The sequence below is a fragment of the Blennius ocellaris genome (assembly GCF_963422515.1).
Source record: "Blennius ocellaris genome assembly, chromosome: 22".
Lineage (NCBI taxonomy): Eukaryota > Metazoa > Chordata > Actinopteri > Blenniiformes > Blenniidae > Blennius > Blennius ocellaris.
In genome coordinates this window covers 11,843,115-11,868,665 of record NC_137671.1, presented here as the reverse complement: position 1 = coordinate 11,868,665, position 25,551 = coordinate 11,843,115, and the positions used below count along the sequence as shown (strand labels likewise).

The following is a 25,551-nucleotide window of genomic DNA, read 5'->3' as shown; positions in this document are numbered from 1 at the left end:
TGACAAAAATAGGACTTTTCTCAAAGTAATTCATCAAACGTGGTCATTATTTGACACCAGATATATATACCATAATTTCCGGACTATAAACCACTACTTTTTCATACATTAAAACCCTGAGGCTTAAATAATGACATTTAGGGTTTTTTATGGGTTAACGAGCTTCATCCCGCCAATACATTTAGCCTCGTCACATCAGACCAATGAAATTGCCTGACAGGTCACAGTAGACCAATGAAATAGTTCTTATTGGTCTGGTTGAATTACCTTTAAATCATTGTTTTAAAAAAACACAAAAACTTATAAACCAAAAATATCTCTGTGAATTCCTGTCGTTACAACATAGACACCAGCGGCCTATCGACAAGTCTATGTGTATTTTATTTTCCTTTTATTTTCTTTTTTTAATTTTCCTGCCTTTGTTGTAACTATATGAATATAAATCTGATACCATTGGTAGCCCCCCCCCCCCCTACATGGTGCCATATTCATAAGAAATATGCATTTGTTGGATGAGCAGCAGAGCTTACTATGTCGTTTGACACTTTATTTTGTTTCTGGACTTTAGAGGAGCTTCCACCTACATAATTCGGCTCATCCCACTAATGCGCGTTGTTTAAAAATGTGGCTCCATTCAAACAGATGAAACAGACATGCGCTTACTTCCCGTCCGTGGTTTAAGACGCGCAGAGGATCTGCCATTCCCTCACTTTAAGCAATCTCATTTGTGGCATCACGATGCATTCCTCTGCTTTCATTCGTGCATTTTGTGCATGCAAGCCAAACATTTTCTTACTTTGGCGCATACAGTCCGTCATCAGCAGTAAAATCTTATTTTAATGTGTCGCTTCACTGTCACTCGTCTCCTCTCGTCCCTGGGGCTACACACTCACTCCCTTTGCCTGTTGTCTGAATAAATCTTTTTTAATTAAAAAAAAAATGTAATCCAGTCGACAAAAACAGCAGCCACACACACACTCACGCAAGGGTAGAATGAGGAGGAGTGGAGCAAAACTTGTTGAATGTTAATAGATCATTGTTTTTCTTCACAACACTGCTGTGCTGCACGGCCTCGGTCAAGAGACCCCACCTGCCACTCAATGAGGTGTGGGAGAAGGTAAAACCCACTCACTCTTGACCCTCGTCCGACCTCTTCCAACCACAAAAGCTTGGCGATAAACAACTTGAATAAATTAATCAGCACTCCACTCTGTTACAGATTTCTTCTCTCAACACAAGTATGTTATTACCTTCGCCAGCGAACTTTGGGCCAAGGAGGTTGTTTTCGTCTGCGTGTGTTTATTGGTTTGTACGTATCTATGTATTTTAACTTTTCGCAAAGACTACTCGCCTGAATTGCATGAAATTTTCAGGGATGGTTTGGCATCATCCAGTGACCAAGCGATCAGATTTTGGGATGTTAATGCCTAACCGTTTCTGAATAAACCCCCCAAAACGGCAAATTAATGTCCCATACAAAGTGGATGTGAGAGGCACCTTAATGGACATCAGTTGCCATGGAGATGCTCCCTGTTCAGTGTTTCGCACAGTGACGTCGCTACCTGATCTACCTATTTCGCATCGATATGAGCTAATGGCTATCATACTAGCAATGCTAACTCATTTCCGCAAATCAACGTGGCGTTGGCGTCGGTCTGCGCTCTACCGAGCGTCGCTCCAGTTGTCAAATTAGTCCGTAGTGTTTATAGTTCCCAGCTGCTTGCGTGACTGCACCCATTTATTTCTACATTTCTTACATTTAACCAAATGTCATCGAGATTTTTGGCAGAAAATAGTCTTTTTGCGCAGCCTAATGCGATTCAATAGACGTGCCTTCCACAAAGCACCGCTGTGCTGCTGCATTGAGTCCTTTGGTTTATTGTACTGAAAAGGATAAAAAGCCCGCTGGAGGAAATCCAGCAAGATTTCCTGCAAAATCCACCCTGCTGCTTCAAGATGTAAATAAGGTGCCGAGGCAGATAGAAGCTTTCCATTTTCTTGGCAGTTCTCCTGTTTGTGGAAGGGATAATACTGATGTCCCAAAATTAACGAAGTAATGATTTATTGATGTTTAATTGCACTAAGCTGCACATTTAATTACACAAAAATGACAGGAATTAATTTAGAAGGGAGATAATTGCCAAGTGCTTAACTTGTAAGTATCGAAGTGGGTTTTTTTTTTTTCTTTCTTCTTGCTCCTGTGAAGTAGTCGCCGAGGTGGGACTCGCTGAGCTGCACGCTGACCCTCTGTCAGGTGAGGGCGAAGCACCATTCAGTAGCTAGGCAACCCGGGCGCAGGGAACAAGATGGTGGTCAGCTGAGGAGACAGAAGTCAATAACTGCTTTAAAAGCTCCTCTCCTGGTCTTAAGAGCTTCTCTGTGCCGGCTGTAAAAAAGCACACACAATCCAAGGGCCCTGCGTGGGCACACATACACGCACACATGCACACACGCACACACACACACACAAGCACACGCACACACTAATCTGAACACTTTTTTTAGATTTAGTAACTCTGCGCCCCTGAAAATGGTTCTGAAAGCTACTCACAACTTTTCTCCCCCTCCCCCTGTGTAGGATTTATGTTTTTGTTTTTGTTTTATTTAATATGATGACAAAGTGTAATTGAGACACTTGCGGACATTTTTCATGTCATTACTGATAAATATTTTTCTTTTTTTTTTTTTTTCTTTCGGAATTTCAGAATGTCAGTGTCTTATCAGGAGGGTCAAAGAGGGCGCGCTCCCCTTTCGCTTTCCTCTCATCCCTCTCCGCCTCCCTCAGTGCTCACTTAACCCGGGAACAGTGTTTTCCGTCTTAATTTAAATCTCTTTCACTCACTCGCTCTTCGTTATTGTCTGCCTCTGCCCCACTCTTTTCAGGCCCCCTCTCCAATCTTTTGGCGGTCTTTCATCCCCGAATCTCTCGGCGTCTCGTCCCCTCTCCCCATCTCTCTCTATCTCGCTCTCTCTCTCTCTCTCGTTCCATCTCTTATCCACGCTGATGGATTTCACTGCAGGGGGTCACTCAGGTCTGCTTTTAAAAAGCAGCGTGAGCCAAATGTGTGTCATTTTTCTCCCTAACTGGATCATTTGTATTTATTTGCTTCCCTTATTACTGACGCCCGCCTTAACTAGAGAGAACATGAGGGCTTTTCAAGGGGCGGCCGTCACCCGCCCCTTAACCCTGTTAACCCCTGAGTGGACCTAAATGATGATAAATAGACAATGCGGTGATTAGGAACTCAACCTGCTCGCCGGAGAGCGTAATCCATACTTTTGATGGAGCTACAGCATATGTTGTTTGTGAATTTGCGTGAAACATGTTGTCTATGCTCTCTTTCAACTTCTAAATTCAAATCCTAAGATGGTTTGTACATAACAAGAGAAATTAAAGCGCTAAATGTTGAATAGAAAATGTGTCTCTACAATCAAGTTAAATGCATTTATAAAGATCTTTGTCAGAAGCTTGAAGTTTAGCGTTTTAAACCTCATTGTAGTAGTCTTCCACTGTATTTAATAGTTTTTACAGCGTTAACCCTAAGGTTTGTAACCTTTTTTTGCCCACAATATAAAACTATATTTAACGTTTTAAAGTTCCTCAGTTCAGTTTTAAGACACTTTGACTGGTACTTCAATTATCAGTTTTAACTCGAACCAGCAAACTTGATATAACCCTGACAATATAAGTGCTTTTCTCCTCAAACAACAAATTAATTCAATAAACAACTTGGTGTTTTTTTTCACTTCTCCACACTAAGGTGTTGTGTTAACAGTGATATGACTCATACGTTTTAAGCACACTTCCTTCAGTCCTATTCTTTTCATCATTTCAACTTGACTCAAGTTAAAGTGTCTATAACTGTAGTTTCCACGTCTTGCTTGTCGTTGAAATGTTCGGAGCTTGATATCTTGAAGACCGCTCTTGCTAATCAGTACAAGTTTATGCGCTGAAATTGTGATTAAACTCACTGTTCTTGGTAAGAGTAGTGTGAAGGGGTTTAAATAATCAACATTCCTTTAAAAAAAAAGAAAGAAAAAAAAGAAATCTTAGTAATCCTTCACTGTATTTGCCATTGATTGTTCTGCGATTGACTGATGAGCACCGCTGCCGTTGCAGAACTCTGAGCAGTTTTATGTTATTATATTGCCCATTACCACTCAGTCAGTTTTGTTTCACGCTCTGCCCCCCTCGTTCTGGCTTTAAGATGCCTTTTACATAAAAACTTTTACAACAGTCCTCCGTAGTCATTTTGTGCAATCAATGGCTATTTCTTCAGGAGGGAGTTTAATGTTATTCACTGCCGGAGCGGGCATCCTTCAGTGTCTTCCCGTTTCTTCACGTCCCCATGTTCTCCCTCCCATCGCTCGGCTCGGAGTTAGAATCTATCGTGAAATTATGACGGATGAATATACCTGTTTCCACGTGTGTCCCGCACTTTGTTGGGCTATTGAAGCGTGCCGTATCGGTAACGGAGATCTATGAATGTCATTTTATTGCACAGCTGCAGCAGATGGCAGTCATGGTCGATATATGTTGCTTTTTGAAAAATGGACTGGATCCCGATTCCTACCTCGTGACGTCTATCGGCATAATACATGCATATTATATGGAAATCCAGACATCCATCTCAATACGTCCCCCGACTTGCAGTCAATATGTTATTTGAAGAATGTCGCCTTTGGCCGTAAAGCCGTCGGAACACGTCACCTCGGTGGGAAATGTGCTGAGTTGTGCGGTGAGAGGAAAAAAAGGGTGGAGGGGGGGGGGGGGGATTGTATTAAATGATATAGGGACACCTTGAGGACGAGACGGACAGTGAGAGGCAGCGAGCAGGTGATCTGTTCTGCTTTATTACATGTTAAGAGGGACACGTTCACTTCCCCAGATCACTCCTGCCCCTCACACCTTTTCTTCGCTCCTCGAGGAGAAAACTTCACAACAGACTTTTCCCCTGCTTCTAAGACACTTCTCCTCTGTGCCATTCTTTCTCCTTTCTTTTTCCCCAGAGCCTCGCAAATACACATGGGGCCATCTTTTTCTCAGTTTCTTTAAAAACACATCTTCAGGATACTCACCCTTGCTGTCCGCTGTCCTTTCCCCTCCCCTTTTGTTTTTTTTGTGTGATTTATGACACAAAGCAGAGAAACTGTAATGTAGATATCTTAACCAGAAGCACTCCTCTTTTTCATTCTTGACTCTATCGGTGCATCAAGGCTATAGGGGCTGCGTTTGTGTTGGGGGTTGGTTTAAAAAAAAAAAACTTGTTATAGAGACCTTTACTACTCCTGATGGCACAGTTCGAGACCCCCTATATGACTGTTTAGATTTACTGTCCCCGGGGTGAATGAGAGCAGCACACATGCCTATGCTCACACACCAACTGTATCTGGGCTCATAACTCTATTTATTTCACCGTCTCCTACCACAAGGAGTTTTTATTAAATATCCCACCAACCTCGAGGGAACAAGAAATAAAAGATAAGACGTAGTTGTTGGAAAAAGGTACAGAGAAAATAGCAGGATGTTTGACATTTATTGATAACGGCTCGATGTATAGCCTGCCAAGTTTAAAAAAAAAATATATATATATATATATATAATCAGATAATTTTGACGTTTTGGCATTTTTTTTCAAGTTTACTTGTTTGTCCGTGTTAAGTGGCATTGAGGCAGTAGTGTGACATACTAAACTCAGATTGCATAGAGATTTGATGAATTTTCTTTTGAAATTTTCTGTAATTGGAGCACTTCTGTGATTATTCATTGGTTGTGAACGTGCATCTCTCGGCGAGTCCTAACAAGCTTTGAAACACTGACATTACTGTAAAATTGCCAATCTGGCTATTTCACTTCATAAGAAAATATGCAGCAAATTCAAGATGGTCAGTCTGTTTCTGTTGGTTCAACATGGTATGACCTATAATCCAAAAATACTCCATCCCGTTAAAACCCAAAATACCACCATGCCTCAGGCCTTCTCTCCCTTTTTCATTTCCCTTACTTCACTTAACCACAATTAATAAGAAGTTTTGCTTTGGGAATTTCATGCCCTGTTTATAAACGTCCTGCTTCTCGTGCTACATGGGAACTGCATGATTCATTGTTTTTGAGACTATATTTATAACGATTCCCACAGTGGCTGTGTTCCTACATTGCTGCTCTAAACTGCTGATAGTTTAACCTGTTTGAACAACTGAATCTTTTTTTTTTTGAGGCACTTGATGTGGTCTTATTGTGACACATTGCTAATTGGAGTTAAACACAAGCAATGACATCCCCCTTCTTGTTTGCTCTGCAGTGGTTTTAACACCCCAAAAAGGAAAACAATTGACGGGTACCTGAGGCCACAGGCTGACCTGAAAAACACAAAGGTTTTCTTTTCAGATAAGTTTCATACATTGGTACGTGACAGTATAGCAGACGCACCATCGTAAATGACATGAGGGCATTTAAATTAAAAACTTGAGAGGAAGGAGGGCAGCTTGGAGTCTTTCCTTGCCGTCTTTGTCCTGCTGGAAACAGAAATTTAGCATTAATCTTAATGATAGATGATGGAGGATGCGGCGTGCCGCCGCAGAGTGTGTGTGACAGTGTTATTGTCTCCGTGATTAACTCAACCATCGTCTCGGCCTCCTCTCCCCTCAGAGGGAACCGGAGAGCAAGCAAAAAATAGACGTAGCACTGTTTAGTTCCTCATCAAGCAATGCTCTTCATTTCTATCCACCCTCCCTCTGCTCCGTGGTTGTTTCTCTCGTTCGCTCTCAGAGGCCATTACTGGTGATAAACACCGTGGTTAGTATCAGCAGGATGCACCTGGCATTAAAGCAAACGCTTAAGAAAGTAATTAGTGGGTGTATGTGGCTCGTCTCGTCCCTGTAGATGCCCATAGGCGGTGTAATAAATGAGCGCCAGCATCCATAGGAATAGGAAGGCAGAGATTTCTGCTGGCGCTGCTGTCATCGCTCAATACCCCGACGCAGAGCAATGGCCTTGTCATGCCTTCTAGCAAATGACTGAATTCCTCCCTGATGGATCCACAAATGCAGAACCCTTTTTTTTCCAACAGCATAATGTTCCAGTCTGCCCCTAAAAGTGGTAACTGTCAGGTCTTATTCAGAGTTTATTCCCGACCTGGAATCCTCCAAAAATCATAGACATGCCGTGCATTTTAGGGAACATAGTAGATGAAGCAATGGAGGCCACTCTCATGTTTGTACGGGGAATATTAGAAACACTGCCAGGGGCAGGTGATGTCAGCATAAAGCATGAAATGAGGCTCACCCATGCCACGTACAGCCGGCATCTGAAGGGTTTTAAATTAACATAGTTTACTTGGACTAATAAAGATTCTCCACAATTTTCTAATCTTTAAAAAAAAAAAAAATTATCATTAATCGGTAAGTGTGCCCAGTCCTGGATGGACGTATCGATTATTCTCTCTCATGCCTTAAAGGTATACGGACCACCACCAATGTTTACTCAAATTGTCAGTGACCAGCACTGACGAGGACTATGGATTTCTGCAGCACTCCTAACAAATATGACCGTGTGACGACGCCCGCATGTACACAACCCCACTGCACCAGCTTCCTGCTGCATTGCACCCCGTCTAATGACCCATGTGCCCAATCTTGCACTTTGTGTCCAACAGGGGGCTAATTCCTCTCTCCGGGGGGGGCACATCAAACATCTGATTGAGCCTACAGGGGCTCGTCTTTACCCCCCCTGCAATACTCCTTTGAGATCTCCCGAGTTGCTGACGGGCAAAAATCTCTTTGTCTTTGACACCCGTGCGAGGCGTGTTTAGCGGGGCAGATGGAGCGTCCTGGGCACTGGTGTGAGCAAAACGATGACACCGCCATTAGCATAATGGCCCAAGCATGTGCACGTGTCGTCATTATGGGTTTTTATGGGGTGTGAGGAGAGACAGACAAAAGCAGTTAGCGGCCAGGCGCGGGTACCAGTGCCGACGGGACGTCCCACCGCTCGCGTCGGCTAAAAGACAGCGACACCCAAAAAAAAAAGTCCCACTCGAAAGCAGTGAAGTTTAGCATAACATCTGTCTTCAGAAGTGCCTTCGCGTGCATCGTAGCAGCAGTAAAGCAGGTGGAGGTATCAAGGATGTGTTTGCACAGTGATATGTGGCAGATATATTCGCCATCGCACAACCCCCTTTCTTTTGTGTGTGTCGCAAGATGGAATTTTCTATTTAAAGCTAATGGCTACCCAGTTGGTAAATGCTTGAACACTTTCTGGGAGCCGTTCTGGATCAATGCATGGATTCCCTAATACCCAGTGGAGTGATCAATAGTTTCTTCAGTGAGTCCTTTTTTTTTTTTTTTTTTAAAGGGGCTTTGATTGGCAAGGAAGAAGAAGGAAAAAAAAAGAGATTCACCACTGTTATAGTTGGCTGCCTTGGTAGTTTTAAACCTCATCACCATTACCGTGGCATTGTTGCAGGTAGAGCATGTCGACGTTCTGCTGACGCTCTTCTCTCCATTTGCATCGCACATCGACCTGCAGCTTCTCGTCGGTACGGTCCCATGACACTGATGGATTTCTCTTTTCAGCGTGTGAAGCCATTGTTGGAAAACCCTATGGCCTATTTGTTATGTTGTAGTAAACACATTGGCATGTGGAGGCTGGACTGACCTTTGACTTTCCTCGGAGCAATTGCATTAATGCTGATTATCTTTTCAACGTTTTTTTTGGGGGGGGGGGGGGTAGAGGGAGAAAAATATGGAGACTGTACACGTTGCGAAACTTATTGAAATGTAAATCTTGAAACGTAACCCAGCTTAAAAAAAAAAGGTTTTTATTGGAATCCGTACAAACTACTTAATTATTCCTACATACTTTATAACTAAATTGCGATGCATGGTTTATATTTGTCATTTAATTTTGTTCTATTCTTTTTTTTATGATTAATTGGTCTGTTATAACTTATGTTGGGATCTATGTATAAGATTTGTATAGGTAGAACTTGTATTTATCTATTTATTCAAAATGTATACTGTACTTTTGTACGATTTTGTGTTTTTAATTGTTCACTATAATGTCATTATTTCATATTTTTTGTGGGTTTTTATTTATAAAAAAAAAAATTTAATCACCACAACAGAAATAAGTCTCATTTATGACTTTTTTTAGTGTCATTAAAAGGCTTAATATATATTTGTATGTTTTATTTTGTATGCACATGTAGAAAATCTGAATAAATTCATCCATTCATTCCCATCTCTACCTTGTTTCTCCTTGCCCCATCCTCCCACCCCATCCTGATCTTCAACATGTTGCCCCCCCCCCCCCCCCCACCCTGCTTTCACACCGTTTTGCTCCTCTATCTCACTCCCCCAGGAGATATGAAGTGTATCCTGTGTGCGCAGACCTGCAGGGCCAGATCCTCGCATGCTACAAAGAGAACGCTGGAAAAACCCTTAACTGCTCCAACATTGCAGCTCTCTACCTGCAGTGTGTCAACAATAACAAACAGGTACGTATTTATTGATGTCAGCCGTTTGTCTTTTAGCGTATTTCTTATCTCGCTCCAGCATGATTCGCCGCAGTCGTCACTTCCATCCTTCTTTTTTTTGCATAAAATTACATGTACAGATGTAGTGAAAATGATTAAAACCTCCTTAAGGCCCTTTACACACTCGGGGTGTGAAGAAGTAACGGCTCAAAAATGCTAAATACTCCCTCCCCGTGGGGAAAATTCACATTAAATCTCTTCATACCAGCAATGATGTGAAATTATGACAAATGTTCAAACAAAGTAGTTTGACAACACACCGTTCGCTTAAAAGGGATGTTTGGTACAACCAAACAGGGAAATAGACGTACAGCTCATTGGGAACTGGCGAAGTATTGTTTCTGTGTCGCGTCGGGTTGATTTCAGGTCGTTTTCCGATGTTTTTCTGTTGGTTGTTGATCGCCACGAATCCCTTCCACTGTGCAGCACAAGGCCACAGATTTTAAACCTCTATCCAAAATTTCCCCACGTTTTGCCAAAAGCACACAGTGAAATTAGTTTACGTTTAAGTATTTGATATAATGATGAAATTAGAAATGATAGAAATTCTCGGTAATTTGAAAGGCAAATCATGTTTTGAAGTGGTGTCTATTGCATCAACATGCCCATATGATGCTTCAACGATTCTTGTCTTAATGTGTCATCTCCTCATATTGAATTCCCAAACGTAATTTCATCTGGATGTAGTTTTTACATGAAGGATGACAAAGAAAATACACTAAAACATGCATGGAACCTTTATTTTTTTTTTCTCCTCCTCTTCTTGGAAAGAATGAGAAGTTTGCATATGCGCCTTCGTGGACAGACGATACGTAAGTTCTGGTGCTTCTTCATCTCCTCGTATAGATTTTAGCGGAATCTTGTGTTTGTGTTACAGAGTAGTCCCATGTGCCTTTTAGCTGCCGCATACGTCATTGGGCTCATTGATAGCTCCAGCAGAGAAACCATACCCTTTTTAGATGTCTAAATGAATTAATACACACTCCACACACACACTCACTCTCGCATCCATTTACATGCACCAGCCTCTTGCTTTTAGACAGGAGAATATAATTTCCAGTGGGTTACTGGCGCCGGAATAAAGCTCACTCTAAATAGGCCGTTTAAACCTCGCGGTCTATTTCCATAATACCTGCTGACACAGACGTTCCCCTCACTGTCTCTTTGTGTGTTTTTAATGCAATAAGACCAAGTCAGTAGCAGCTACTAGGTGGATATCCTTGTCCTTCCTGTGCTTTCTCCTTTCATTGTCAATTGCAAATGTTTTCCTTTACCGTGGCTCCCACAGTCACACACTGTATGGTACAACTAATGTCACTCAGGTTGATTTTAACTAGATTCCTCCTCTCTCATTTTGCATTACAGCTCATCCATTCCAACCCCAAAAAAACTCGATTTGCATTCATAGAGCCTTTCTATTAGATTTTTTTTTTTCCCTTACAGTTGCATTGTTTTCCTGGAAACTGAGTTTTGTGTTTGACGCTCGCTCTCGTGGGTATTAGTGTGAGATCTGAAAGTCAGATGCGGTGAGATTTTTTTTTTTTTTTTTTTCCAAGCTATACATCATGTATATGACACAATGTTTTATTCATCATGTGTACGTGTAGCTTAAGAGAGCTACCTGTAGCCCCGTCGAGATTCCGCGGCGAGCGTATGTTCGTGGGCCGGATGCCGTTGTATGATCTTTATAAATTGTTTGGAAGCAAGTCTTGAGACGGTATGGTAATCCGCTTGTGTTTATCACCCCGCAGCAATCACGGCACACTCCTGTTCGTCTGCGCTTATCTGTATAAGACTTGCCTTTAAAGTCATTAGGTGCAAAAAGAAGCGGTTCTGTGATAAGGCGTTAAAGGAATAATATGCAGAATTACACAGCCGACAAAAAAAAAATGTAAGGGGGGGGAGGAGGAGGATTGATATGAGCTGATGCAGCTTCATGATTAGGATGTTTACACAGCTTTATCACAGGCCCGCAGGAAGCCGCTCCGTGAACGGGGGAAGTCAAAGGACGTGACTTTGACCCGCGGAGGTCAGAACGTTCAAACGTGACCTCAACCAGACGTGTCTGGCGCTCTTTCCCCCTCCGCCGAAGACGTTCAACGAGACACCACGCATCCATCAGTCTCGACCGCCGAATCCCTCTACGTGTTGCGGCGCACTGCAGCCGATCCCAGCTGTGCGAAGGTCTCGTTTGGAATGAAAACGCATCGGGGTTCGTTTTTCGTTTCAGGAAATGTTCATGTTTACGGGGCGTGTTTCATAAAACGATGTCCATTTACAGGAAAGTGGCAGAAATGCACTAATGGGTGTAGTTTGCATTTGGAATGAAACACACACACACACACACACACACACACACACACACACACACACACACACACACACACACACACACACACACACACACACACACACACACACACACACACACACACACACACACACACACACACACACACACACACACACTTTCGCAGAGAACAATTCGCTATAAACACTGTCAACAGGCCAAGATGGACTGGGAGTCACGACACTCATTGGTCTTGACTCTCACATGAACTATTTACTGCGACCACGGTGCACATGCACAGTATAGCAGCGTTTTTATAAAGTTGTGTTTCCTCTAGTTCCACGGAGACGGAGTTGACAAAAACGTGCCTTTTCAGGACACACAAAACACGGCAAAAGGTTTGCCTTTTAATTTGGAAAATGTTGCTTTATTAAAGGAGCCTGTTAAAAGTTTAATTAACGGCTGTGTCCAAGATGCCACCTGATGAAAACGGGAAGCAGACGTCGCTTTTCCAATACTGACCCCTCAACTCGGACTGAGCCGAGCCGGAGGTGCCGGCGGCCTTTATCGCCGATAATTAGCCTTCCTATCGCCACAGTCAGCGATAACATTTAGACCCACTCTGGCTTCCTTTTGTGCCCTCTTTGCCCCGCCGCCATCCCTCCTTCACTCCCTCCGTCCACTATCCGTTCATCCCTGGTCACATTTCTAATGCATTCAACACTTAACAGGTCTGATAGCACACGGCGGGGAAAGAGGCAGTCGCAGGACCGATAAAGTCTCGTCTTCCTCTTCCTCCTCCCCCCCTTCTCTCGCTCTCCCCCTCTGAGTAGGACTTTATCACTCTACCCAATCTCTCCATCCACTGCTTGCCTCCTCATTCCTTATTCTCGCTGCATGACTGCCTTTTGCTCCCTATCTTTTCCGTCTCCACTTCGGTTTTTTTTCCAGTTTTTTTCTTTTTGCTCTGACCCTTCCATCCTCTTCCCCTCAAAGGGCCGAGCCAGAAACCCGTTTGTGGCTCCACATGGCTTCTGAAATGAACCTGCACCAACACACTCCTCCGTAAATCCTCCTCGTTGTGCGTTTCGTCGACTCATAGCATCGAATGTTGACACAGCTTATATATTTAGCTTTGATTTATCTGCTCGCTGCTGGAAACTGTGGTGATTAAGACTCTTTACTCGCATAATAGGTTTGCGTTTTGAAGAGGGAGAAGCCAGGAGGTCAGAAAAATGTTCCGACTTCTTTGTCGAAGGAAGCAAAGATGAAGGATAAATTGATATACAGCTTTGTTTTCGCGGTTTCTTTTTGCTGACCCGTGCCAAAAATGTTCATAATGATGAAAACTTAAATGTCACCCATGAACATAAGAGGCATAACCTGAATCTGGCCAAACTGACCATTCAGCCTTGTAGAAATGCACCCAGGCATCTTTACTTCACACCTGATAAAAACACTACAAGAGCTACGCCGATAACGAGCAGCGATCAAACACCCGGCGTGTTTTCTCTCTCTCTTAAATTTAAAACCTGTTCAACACGCCGGCTGAATTTCACCGCCGTCAGTTTTTGTACAACGTGGCATGAGGCCAGGATTTGCTGTGACGCTTAAATCAGCAGCTCAAATGAATGTAACTGATACCGAATGAATGGCGCCGAATAAAAGTGTCTAAATGTTACAGTACAGCGAAATTGTCACGGGGGCTGCATTTTATGCGGCTCGATTCATGTCACAGCCAATATGTGACCTATTTAAAGTGCTCTCTCTCTCCGTGGACGTTTCGGCTACAAGTGTTGGCATATTGTGGAGAAATGCTGTCTTGGGCCGACCGACTGTGTTTGTTTGGAGAGTAGATATTCCTCACCATCCTAAAAATGGGAATTATCGCATGAATCCAACAAAAAAATGGACTTTAAAGTCGATGCAACCCAATTCTAATGTGTGAACCATATTTAATTTGCTCCATTTTTCTTATATATGTAATTGTATTTCAGCCAAACAAGCAGAAAGCACAACGGTAAGCTTTGAGTTAATATTTTCAGTTTCTGAGATATTGATGCTATAAAAAAAAAGTGGTGTTTGTCTGTGAAAGCCAAAGTTGCATAAAAAGTTGTTACGCAACTATTCCACTGTTTTCCAAAAGAGAGAGCCAGCAGTTTGCATTTGAGTTTTTGTTTGTGTTGAAAAGTGCAGATAAACAAAAGAAACAAAATGTTTATATATTCACACTGAAGCACATCAAGTTTGTGAACTTCAGATGTTGGAATTTCTCACATTTAGCTGCCAGATCTTTTCAGGTACTGAAATGTTTGGCCAGATCAACCAAAATGAAGTGAAATAAACTATTGTGGGATTTTATCTTCAGTGGGTTCCTTGTCTGAACCCGGGCGTTGCCGCTCGGAGCGATGGCTTCCATCGATAGTCATTTCATGGTTTGTTCAATAGGGTGGAAAATAAACACTGATTCCTTTGGAGGATTGTAACTGACATGAAGTCGTCTAATCCGCCTCACTATTATTAAGTTGGTCAGCGAGGAAGAAGAGATTTGTCTTTTTCACATCCAGTCTACATTACTGCCCCTTGTTTCTTTTCTCTCTCTCTTTTTTTTTTTTTTTTTTTTTAAATCCCCTCCTCACACTCATCCTCTCTCGGGCCATTTTCACCCGGTGGCGTCTGCTGCAATCGTCCGATTCAAATGGGTATCGACGGGGAGCGGCGGGGATTTGTGGTTGCACTTATCACGAACATGGAATCCGGTGCCCTTGGGTCTTTTCTTTCCTCTCTTCTAACTCACATCATCGTCTTCATTATTTTTTTATTTTTTTTATCACAGTCTCAACCCTCCCTCCCTCCAATTGTCGGTTTTAATATTTCCTTCAATGCGCCTCCTGTTTTGTTTTTTTTCTTCTGCAGAACAAGTTGAAGACTGGAGGCTAAAGGAGGAGAGAGAGAGAAGGAGCGACGAGAGAACTTCCAGTGGGAGGATTACTAATGATTGACGGGTTGGAGGAGGAGAGGAATGAGTCAGCACCCAGGCACCCCCCCCCCCCCACGGAGAACCAAACCAGAACCAAACCCGACTAGAGGCACCGAGCACCGCTTCCCCCTCAGTCCGGACCTGCCCTCCCCTCCCCTTCCTCCTCTGCCCTGCCTCGTCTACCTCGGCGTGAGGGAAGTGACACTGTTCGACACTCTGGCGACACCACAGTGGGGGGGGGGGCCGGCTTCAGGAGCCCGAGCCCCGCCCACTAAGACGGACGATAAGGGTTTTGACCGGGACGACACCAGCCCACCGCCACTCACTCCGACACACTTCGTCTGTTCTCCTGATAGATGTCCGTCTCGTTTTTGTTGTTCATAACTCCCCGTCTCCCCGCTCCCGACACATCGCTATGCACAGAAAAGCATCTGCACGTATCGGTTTTCTCCTCTGCGTCCGTTAATAACTGTTTTTGCGTGTGAGCGTTTTCATCCAGACCGACACTTGTGACAACGTCTGATCAGAGGGAATAAAATCCGAAACGATGCAGGAACCCTTGTCGAACTCTTGTTTCTATTAATATGCAGTGTCCCGTGTGTGTATGTGTGTGTGTGTATGTGTGTGTGTGTACTCTATGCTAATCACAGCAGGCATTAGCCATCTTTATGGCTGCGCGGCCCTCGTGTTGTCACGATGACATTTTGCCAAATGGAGTGAGCGAGCCCCAGAGAGCGGGACGGTGGCCCAGATGTTGCGCTTCATCGTCTTCCTCGCTCTGCATTTGTCTCTCTGCTTCCACTAATCCTCCGTGTGCTTTATTCCGCCGCACAATAATCAGATGGAGCCACCTCTTCCCGATGCGCTCATTGTCCCTCTTTCCTTTTCGGTCTTTTTTTTCCTCGCCCTCTTTAATTCTCCCCCGAGTGTTCCTTCCCTGCTCGGTCACCCGGGGTGATGTTGCCTGGGAGGAGGAGGCAGCGGCGGCTTCGCCACGCCGTCTGCTCCTCGCCGGGCTCCTGGATTCACCCGGAAAGGCCGCCGCTCCTTCCCCATACGTTACGTGTGTGTGTGGTAATGTTATCTTAATTCTGCATCAGAAGGAGAATGTGTGTGCGTGCAAGCATGTGATTCATTGTGACTAATCCCTGCCCGGTCTGTCAGTCAGCTGTCCTTTTGCTTTTTGACTTTTGGGGTTAGGGGTTGACTTCTATTATGTTGTGTGTGTGTGTGTGTTGGCCAAGGTTTCTAAAGGTTGGAGGATAATAGTCGGCGGAGCTCACGGCAGGTGTTTCTCCACAAAACCGACTGAGCCCATTTGTTTTCTTGCTTCTTTCTTTTTTTTTTTTTTTTTTCTTTCCCCCCGATCCGTGACTCCGACACAAGCTGAACGACTCCACTCTGACCGAGTCAAGGATTAGTGATTTAACGGAGTATTCTCACTGTAATGGGATTATATCCTTTCTAATATAATTAAAACCTGATTATAATCGTTAGACTTCACTGGCTAAAAGTTTCTGGCGCAGCCTCGACCTTTTTAAAGGTGTGAATCATCTGAAAGTGACGAAGGTTCAAGCAAAGAGAAAGTCGCTTCTTTAATTTAATGTCATTGAAACGGAATCATAAAAAAATTCCAATCCAGGTCGTGAGTAATTAAAAAGTGTTGTTGTGATGATATCAAAACACTTCTGTCCTCCGTTATATTTAGCTTAAGGAGTCAAATAACCATGTTATTGTGAGATGTTTATGATCTCTCCTTGCTTTTTGAAGTCAAGGAAAAACATTTAGTTTATCATAAGAAGTTGAGGATAAAATCGCACATGGATTTTAAAATCTGTTTCTTGAAAGATAAAGAAATAAATCTTTGAAGATATGCAAAAGGTTTTACAGGATTGAATTCTGTTTTCTATTTTTCTTCACAAATAGGCTCCTAAAACTAATTTAGTCAAAAATGTGGACTTTATATATTAAAATATTCTATATAATTCCACCACATAAGTTCAAAGTAAAAGGTCAGTAAATGCATTTTTTTTTTAATCATGTATGGTTCATGGTAATAACGTTTAGTTTTTTCATATGTTCAATTCATTAACAAAGTTAAAGTGAACTCTTATAGAAACTTAGAGTTTATTCATTAAGTTAACCGAGGACCATGCGAGAGAACTCACAAGTAGATTTGATGAAATTATGAGACCATCCCACTCTCATTGGGACTTACTGGGAATTATTATTATTTTTATTTTTTTTAAGAGCTAAATAAAAATGTACCGAGTGTAAAGGAATAATGACTTGGCTGTGACTCGGACAGGTTTGAAGCGTCCTTGAGCTGCTCCTCGGTGCTGAAGCGGGCCTGCGTGAATGCCGAGTTCAATTACCGTCAGATCTGTTGGTGACGGAGGAGGCGGTGCAGAAAGTGGATTGAATGCAGAATTCACTCAGTTTCTTTCCACTGCAGCTGTAAACAAAGACGTCGTGTCACGAAATATGTTCACGCAGAACACAAATCTCACGTCGGGAGGCTCGGTGGTACTAGTCGGGTCATCTTGGTTATAATGTCTCACATAACCTTATTTTTTGTGAGCAATAGCACATTATTTATCCTCTCGATTGTAATAATAAACCCACTGGCTTCCAATTTAACATGCTGATTTAAATAGACTTTTCATTTTTTATTTTCCTTTGTATTAGTTTTATTTTGAAGTCAGTCTATCACAATATGTGAACAGCAACAGGTAGCGTTAATCCCTGATGTGTTTCACGCTACAACTGCAAAGATAATGCAGATTGTTATCGTGGTAATTTATTACGTTTCTTCGATAAGATAACATTAGTTTCGACTGATGTGTATAAATAACCGCTGGACTCACATGAACATGTTTTTTCACGGTGTAATCGATGAAGTTTGACATGTTTACAGTGTCGGATGGAAAAGTGTGGACTAATTAGGGTTTTGTAAACAAGATCAAGAAGAGAATCCGCTGTTGTCGACTAATTTTTCCATAATAGAAAGCCAAATCCAGCCAGGTGTGGTGTGGTACTGCTGTCAGTGCATCATTATTATGAAGTTGAAGTGTTATTTTTGATGTGAAAACCAGTTTATACTGTAAAATATACAGATGAGGAGTCTGTACACAGAAAAACAAGTCACAGAAAAACAATAGGGACAAGAATAATCTATTATTGGAAAGAAACTGCAAAAAGTTTACCTTCATTAAGAAGAAAAAAGGCTCCTACTGGCTTTCTTTTAATTATTTTATGGTTTCAATTACCTTTTAAAGTTGTTTTTCTTCTTTCTTTCTTCCTTCTTTCTTAACTAAAAGGTTTAAAATGTCACTTTCATTTGTCATTTGTTTGATAATGTCACCTCCAGTGGGCTCGACGAGGCGACATGAATCACTGGACGAGGTAAAGTAGGTCACACTCTCACTCCCTGCTGAATTTAAATTGAGGCGGAGGAAGGAGGTTCTACTATAACGTATCACGGCGGCCTGAATCGCACCAGCTGTGACTTTTATCGAATCATTATTGAATTAAAGGTAATATATATTTGACGGTTTGTATGTTAGGATGAGGTTTTCATCCTGCATTCATCTTCCCCTCTGTCTTGACTCAAAAGCATCCCCACGGCATGATGCTGCCGCCACCATGCTTCACTGTTGGCCGGGTGCTACAAGCAAGCGCAAACCACTTCTCGCTATACAGCCTGCAGTATTCGTTTTTTTTTTCTTTTACAATTTTTTGTTTACTCTAATACATGTTACTCTGCGCCGTATGTTTCGTTGACTCATATATTTAACAGCTTCTGCCCGAACGGCTCGTCGAGTCGTTTTCAGTGGCATCTGTGAAAGTTTGTCTCCGTGTGATGGAGTGATTAAAATGAAGCCACGATTTCATTTCAGGGCTTTTGATGATGATTTTTTTTTTTTTTTTTTTTTCCAATCCTGTAGTGCCTGAAGATGAACTGGGAGGAAAGTAGCAGAAGGCACTCAACTCGGCAACACAAAGAACAACATCCTCCGCCTTTCATGACTAATCACATTTGATTTAATGACCTTCCCTGAAGAAAAAGAAAAAAGAACTTGAGTTAAACTGTTAAAGTTTTTCAGAGCTTCTGGTTTTTTGTTTTCTTTTCTTCTTTTGTTCCATGGCACCCTGTTCCTGTTCGCCCTCTACTTTCCCCTACTTCTTCCCTTCTTCGTACTCTTTCCTATCTCATCAAGGATGCTGTAAGGAATAGCCCCGGCCGCCCGAGGGGGGCGGATCTGCTGGCGTTGATTGGCTCCCACCGCTCGCCAATGAGGTGTGAAGCGTCTGCCATGCCGCTGTAACTCTTCTCCGAGGGCAACCCTCGCCTCCGTGTGCACGCTCCCCTGCAATATGCTCCGACAAATGCATTCACCCACACAGATTTAAACCACAAAAAAAAACGCAAAACTGAAAGACGCCACAGAGATGTAGTTGTTGATAGCGTCTATGTTAAGGGCAGGTCGTGCTGTCTGGATTTCAGGAGTTAACACACACACACACACACACACACAGAGATTGGTTGCCAGCGTTGCCAGTGGGGCCTACAGATGAGTGCAGACCGTCATACACTCCATTCTAGTAATGGGCAGGCAGATGGCAGGCTGCTCTGTAGCCTCTGCTTAGGCTGATGGCTCTATTCATCAGGCTGCTACGCCCTCCCTGCAGCCCTGCACCGGGCGACCATTTATGGTGCTCTTTCTCACTCACACTCCCCTCTGCTTTTCTCCCTCGCTCTTATTTATTTGTTCTATTTTTTTTTTTTTTTTTTTCCCACCCAGTTTTTTGGGGGGGGGTTTGTTTTCGTCTGCACCTCTTCTCCTATTCTCTCTCTGTCTGTGCTGGTGTCTGTCGTCTCGGTGCCATAAAAGCCGGTGTCGTTCCAGCTACGACTTTGTGCTGCTGGTGGAAGTGAGTTATTGGCTCTCCTGCTCTCTATTGGAAAGTGTGGCTCCCTGCCTTTTTGGCCTTTTTTAGGGCAGACTGAACTTTTGGTCGTACGTCTACTTTTTGGAGCTTGTGCCGCTCTCAGTGGATCACTATTAGTGCTGGATTAAACTCTGATTATTTAACAACAAACATCATATAAATGCTCCTTTTAAAGGTTTAGATCAAAACCCAAATATTGTTCCTAGCAGTGACTTTTATTTTTAACAAATCACTAACTAAATGTCGACATGGAAAAGAAGCTGCCACTTGATAGTTTTTGACAAAATACTGCCCCGTCTTAAAACTAACATATTTCAAAATCCAAAACGTGACCTGATACTTCTCGAAGAAAGAATGCCTCCTTGGTGTGGATAAAAAAAAACCTCGGCTTTATGATATAAGATCTTTCTATAACCAAAAGTGCCTTCAGGCTTCCTGGAGATTATTCTTCATGTTTTATGAAGCCTAAAATATTCCCTGTTTTACAATCCATGGCAACAAATCATATTCAGTATCTCCAGACTTGAATGATGACAGAAAAAAAACATTTCTTTTTCAATATAGAAAATCCAAATAAAATACAAAAATAATACAGCGAGCAAAAAATCATGGAAAAACACATTTGCGAATATTAAGTTACATTCTGAATAACTCCTCCACCTTGAACAAGATGTTTCTGGCTTTTCTGTGACGTGATAATGTAATTAACTTGGATATAGATGATGGTATATATAGAAAGACACTCGTGTAATACACATTTCAAAATGTGAAGCACAGCTACTTCAGTCAGTTTAATTTCATGCTTAATATATAACCTGATGTGATGTTAAAAAAAAAAAAACAAGCTTTCACATATGTCACATATGTTAGCTGCATAGTTCTTTATCAGTACTTTTAATGAGCAAATCAAAGCATCATCTGGAACCAAAAATCAACATTTAAGAGTTAAGAGTCTTTTTTAAGAGAAACTACAGATACTTAAAAATAGTGGAATCATTCTAAAAGTAAACATCAATGCTACCATTTAACTGGTGATTCAAAGTGTTGAATCACCAGTCAAACAGCCTTCATATGTGCTTCGTGAATGAACGCAGAAGCCACAGCTGCTTGCTGGTATGAGTTTGGATGCTGCTCTTTTCTTGCCAGAGGTTAGTTTGACTCAATAATGGCTTCTTTTTTTTTTTTTTTTATTGTCCCTATTATGAGGACAACAAGTACACCATGACAGTTAAAGCAAGTTTAATTATGCATAAATAGCAGGCAGTGCGTCCTGGTGTGGAAAAGACGAAGATGAGGATGAAGAACGAGCGACGGATGGCTGTGCTTATATGCGAGTCTGTGTTTCGGGGGGGGGTGGGGGGGGGGGGGGGGTGAGTGAGTGAGAGAGAGCTCAGCTTTGACTCTCGCTGTCCCTCCAGAGATGAAGCGAGTGGTAATGAGACCCTGAGCTGCTGGAGAGACGGCAGGACTGCCGGGGGACGAGGATGACCTTGTAGGCCGCATACATTCACCCACACTCCCACACACTCTCAAACTTTAAGAGATCTCACTTCTTCCTCATGTTTAATTTTTGTGCGCGTTGGGCTCATTGTTTGATTGTCCGTACGTGTGAATGCGAGTCGTGTGTCGGTGCTGCGATGGACAGGTGAGGCGACCCTTCCAGGGTCTTACCTGCTGGGATCAGTGAGTTGGATGAAGCGGTATCGATGATGGATGGATGGGGGGGAAAAAAATCATTAAAAAAATGAGTAGGTAAAGGTTCCCAGAGTCTAAAATAATTGCACTGTATTGAAACCTCTTTCTAAATGTTGCTGCACGACGACACGAGCCGTGGGAAGAAAAGCATCAATCAAAGAGTCTGAAGTTGTTGGGTTGTTTTTTTTAATGAGGAGAAAGTCGGTTGCTGACAGAGATAACTACGAACCTCGGTTTGACGCCTCGTACTTTAACGGAATGAGACTTTGCATCAGTTCAGATTGATATTGTGATGTTTTTGTTTTTTTTCCCCTGTAACTGCTGATCAATCTTACTTAATGACTTCCCCTCAGACTGAGCATGCATTGGTTACAGTCGATACATGTTCGCTGTAAACAACGTATTTGTAGGTTTTGGTATTTTTATTGATCTGAAATATCAGAAACGCTTCACTAATTATATATTATGCAGTACACTTGCAATATAAAGACATTAAGTTAACATAATGAAATATACTTTTTATACTTTTTTTCAGCTGTATATAGCAGCCATCTTGTATATAAATAAATACTAATAACATAAAGTGGACCGTTTTGTCTTTCCTAATTTCTCAATTATCGCTATAGGCTTCAGGCTGATGGAGAAGCTGAGTTAAGACAAAAAGAGCTGTTCATATGGTCACAGTAGCACCAAGCAAGATGATGACCTTGGTGTTAAATCACAACTGCATATGTGCATTTGTGCATATGTGAAAGGGCAGCACTGTTTGCTACAGGCAGAAAAAAAGAAAAAAAGAAAGTCAGTGTGGGATTTTTTAAATCTTCCTAGAAAGTTTGCCGGGGAGGGGGGATTTGCATAATAGTTCTCCGTTAAGCATTACGATGTAAGTGGAGTTATAAATAGAAAATAAATGTAAAGGAGTAGAATGTATACTGATTTTCTTTTTTTTTTTTATTCAGTCATGCTGTGCACCCTTCTTTAACGAACCTACCTTGAAAACCTACAGGTGAGACGTAATCAAGATGCCCCCCCCCCCCCCAATATGTAGGTTAGGCTCTCACTGCGTGTTGCAGAATGCCACGAGCCAACGGCTACTAAACCTGTTACACGGCCCGGCATAAGCCAATCCATCCATGACCTGCGAGGAGCCAGTTTAGACTAATCCCCCACAACTGTAAAAAATGTTTTCTCACCCCGCAGAAGAGGATTTAAATTACTTTACACTTACAACTTGCGCTGCGGCTTGTCCACAATGTGGTGTGCAGCTTCAGCATTCATTTTGTCCACAAGCCCAATTGTGTGTGAGAGTGTGAGAGACCCATTTATATACAGAATGCTCACCTTTTGCACATGCACAAGAAGACTTATTTTTTCTTTTAGGTGTTTTTGGGTGCACAGTCTCTGTCATGCGAGACGCCGGGGCGCACGGGCACCGTCCAGGTTAACCGCAGGCATCTGTTCTTACAAATCCGAGGCGCAGACTCGGTAGGGTGCGTACAGGTCGCACGCGCGAGCTTATTTATTATTTACAATCCGGCTGCAGCTCCGGCACGTTCTCGTATTGTAAGCAAGAGGCTGGGGGGCAAATAGAGATATTGCACATTAAAACAGACGCACAAAAGCATGCTTTGTGTTTTATGCCCCATTGCCCCAGCTGCATAAAGGGCCTCAAGGCATTCACAGCACAGACACACACTCTAACATGATTATCTTCATTTGATGTCTGTGATTGGGTCATACTGGGATGGGTGACATTGTGACGCGCACACACATACACACACATACACATTTGTACACTATAGAACACAGAGGGCACAGGCACATTGTCAACACCCAACAAGTATTACGATCCGGGATGGAGCTGAGCTGCTGCATCGATTGACGCGTGTTTTTCAGTGAAGCCTTTCGCCGTTCATGGGGTTCTTATTGGAAGCGTCTCAGGCGGGATGACAGTCAGCCTGAAGTCCCAGAGTTGGTGGTTGGATTCCCATCTGTCCATGTGCCCAAGTTTTTATTTCTTTTTTTTTTTTTTGGAGGGGGGGGGGGGTTGACCATCTTGCACAGCAGCTGCATGGTCATCGGTGTGTGAATGTGACTAATTGTGAAAATTGCTTGGAGACCACTAAAGAGGGGAAACTGTGCTGCTTAAGTCAGGTCCATTCAGTTAATGCATTTTAAAGTGTCGTATGAATATATGAAAGTATCTTAGTTCCCCAAAATGTAATGAACACTCTCTTACAGACACTTTTTATTCATTTCTTTATAGAATAGAATAGAATGTGGCTGATTAGGGTTATAAGTTGTATTGTTTTTCTTTCTGTTGATAGTTATTCGTTACTTCTCTATATAGTAGTGGCGATAGTGAGCTACTAACTGATTAAATGTGTATTGATACAGTTTTAGTTACTCATTATTGCTTTGAATATTGGAGTTACTTTACTGCCACATACATATTAGTTTTGATATTGTTACATTCACGTAAACTTTAAGTATTAAACAGTAATGTGATTTTTTTTGTTGGGAAGTCCTCACAGAATTCTTCTAATAAAAACTAGCTGCCAGTTGCAGCTTTAGTAGAAAAGTTACTTTAATAATATTCACGTAATTATTGCTTTAAATGGTAAAGGATTATTACTGGTCATTACTGGTAATAAACATTTAGATGTAGTTATGGAAATTATGGTTGAAATGAAAAGTGGTGCTTACTTTACTAGTTACATAAAAATAATATTTAATTAGTTACAATATCCAGTTGCTACTTTAAATAGCATGTTTGGGACTGATTACTCATTATTAGCATGTGAGAACAGTAATAGTTACTAACTCCTCCTTTAAAAAAAAGTAAATTGTATGGTAATTATTTGGCAAGTCACTTTAAATGTAGTACTTGAGACAATTATACTTTTTTGCCATAAATTTGCCATCGTTTCCTCATATATTCCAATTTTCCATCAACCTGACACTTTAATTTTCTCCCATGTTTGGAGGCATGGGTAATTTCCAGCTGCCATTAGAGCATTTCCGTGTAATTCACTCTGTCGCTCATGAATATAACCAAAACACTAATTGGACCCATCCGGTAAAATATTTCAAAAATACTTTCCACCCAAAGCCAACCACCTTAGTTACCATTTCTGATTATATGCCGGAGTTGAAATTTGCTTGAATTAAAGTGCGTGATGTTGCTGGAAGAGGAAGCATTTGTGCCATTTTTGAAATTTCAGTTTACTGAGCGACCCCCCCCCCCCCCCCCCCCCCGCCCCCCATCCTCAACAGCTTCCCCATCAGGCCCTGCAGAGCCGCTCTTCAGTTGCGAGAGGCCGAGTAATCAAAGGCCCTTTCATGGGCAGAGATTGATGGCTTAATTAGGTCTGCTAATGTTAATCACACTTAAATATTTATAAGGAGGAATTCTTTTGTTTAGCCTTGACCTTTTCCCTGGAGCTCATTAACATGGTTATTATTGCTGCTGGTGTTACGATGTTTCTCTTAAACATGGCCGTAACACTTGCCCCCCCCCCCACCCGGAGCCATTATTGATTTTGATGGAGCAGACATGGTGCTGTGTTGACACTCTGTTTCAATGACATTGGTTTATCAGGCTGAATTTAACCCCGGAGGCGTGTGCGTGTGACTGTTTATATGTGTGTGTGTGTGTGTGTGTGTATGAGTGTGTCGCGGCAGCCCGAGGGGACAATGGGCAATATCTTATCAATGGAGGGAGTTCATTGTCTTTAAGTGGCAATAGAGTCAGATTCATTCGCTCCGAAGAAGGTTCCCCAGCTCGCGTCAGCACACCGCTTTAAAGTGAATATCGTGATTTGAAATGGAATTGGTGTTTGTAAAACGCACACAAAGAGCTGACCGTCATTTTGTGACCTGGATTGGTTCTTATCCATGACTCGCGTGCAGCCAGAGGCGAAAGGTTTCATTACGGTGAGATATCCTCTGGAAGCCACAGCACTTGTTGGGGGTTAATTGTAGAGGATAACCACTTCTCCGTTCGTCCAGGGGCCCCGGCGTTACTATCGGGAGCAGCTTCTTTTTACCTGTTGCGCATTGGCAAATGAATTTGGCTGTTTAGGGTAGCATAAAGC

The 25,551-nt window shown here is 42.4% G+C and overlaps 1 protein-coding gene across 2 annotated transcripts in view; it reads left to right on the top strand.

The window, feature by feature from the left end:
• The window catches only part of chchd3a (coiled-coil-helix-coiled-coil-helix domain containing 3a), a 73,074-nt gene extending 57,712 nt beyond the window's left edge, over positions 1 to 15,362 (top strand). For both annotated transcript variants that reach the window (XM_080518048.1, XM_080518049.1), the window contains exons 8-9: positions 9,362 to 9,497; positions 14,743 to 15,362. In XM_080518048.1, the coding sequence (XP_080374174.1) occupies positions 9,362 to 9,497; positions 14,743 to 14,766 (160 nt within the window). In that variant the 3' untranslated portion in view covers positions 14,767 to 15,362. The remainder of the gene's footprint in view (positions 1 to 9,361; positions 9,498 to 14,742) is intronic.
• Positions 15,363 to 25,551: the final 10,189 nt, after the last annotated feature.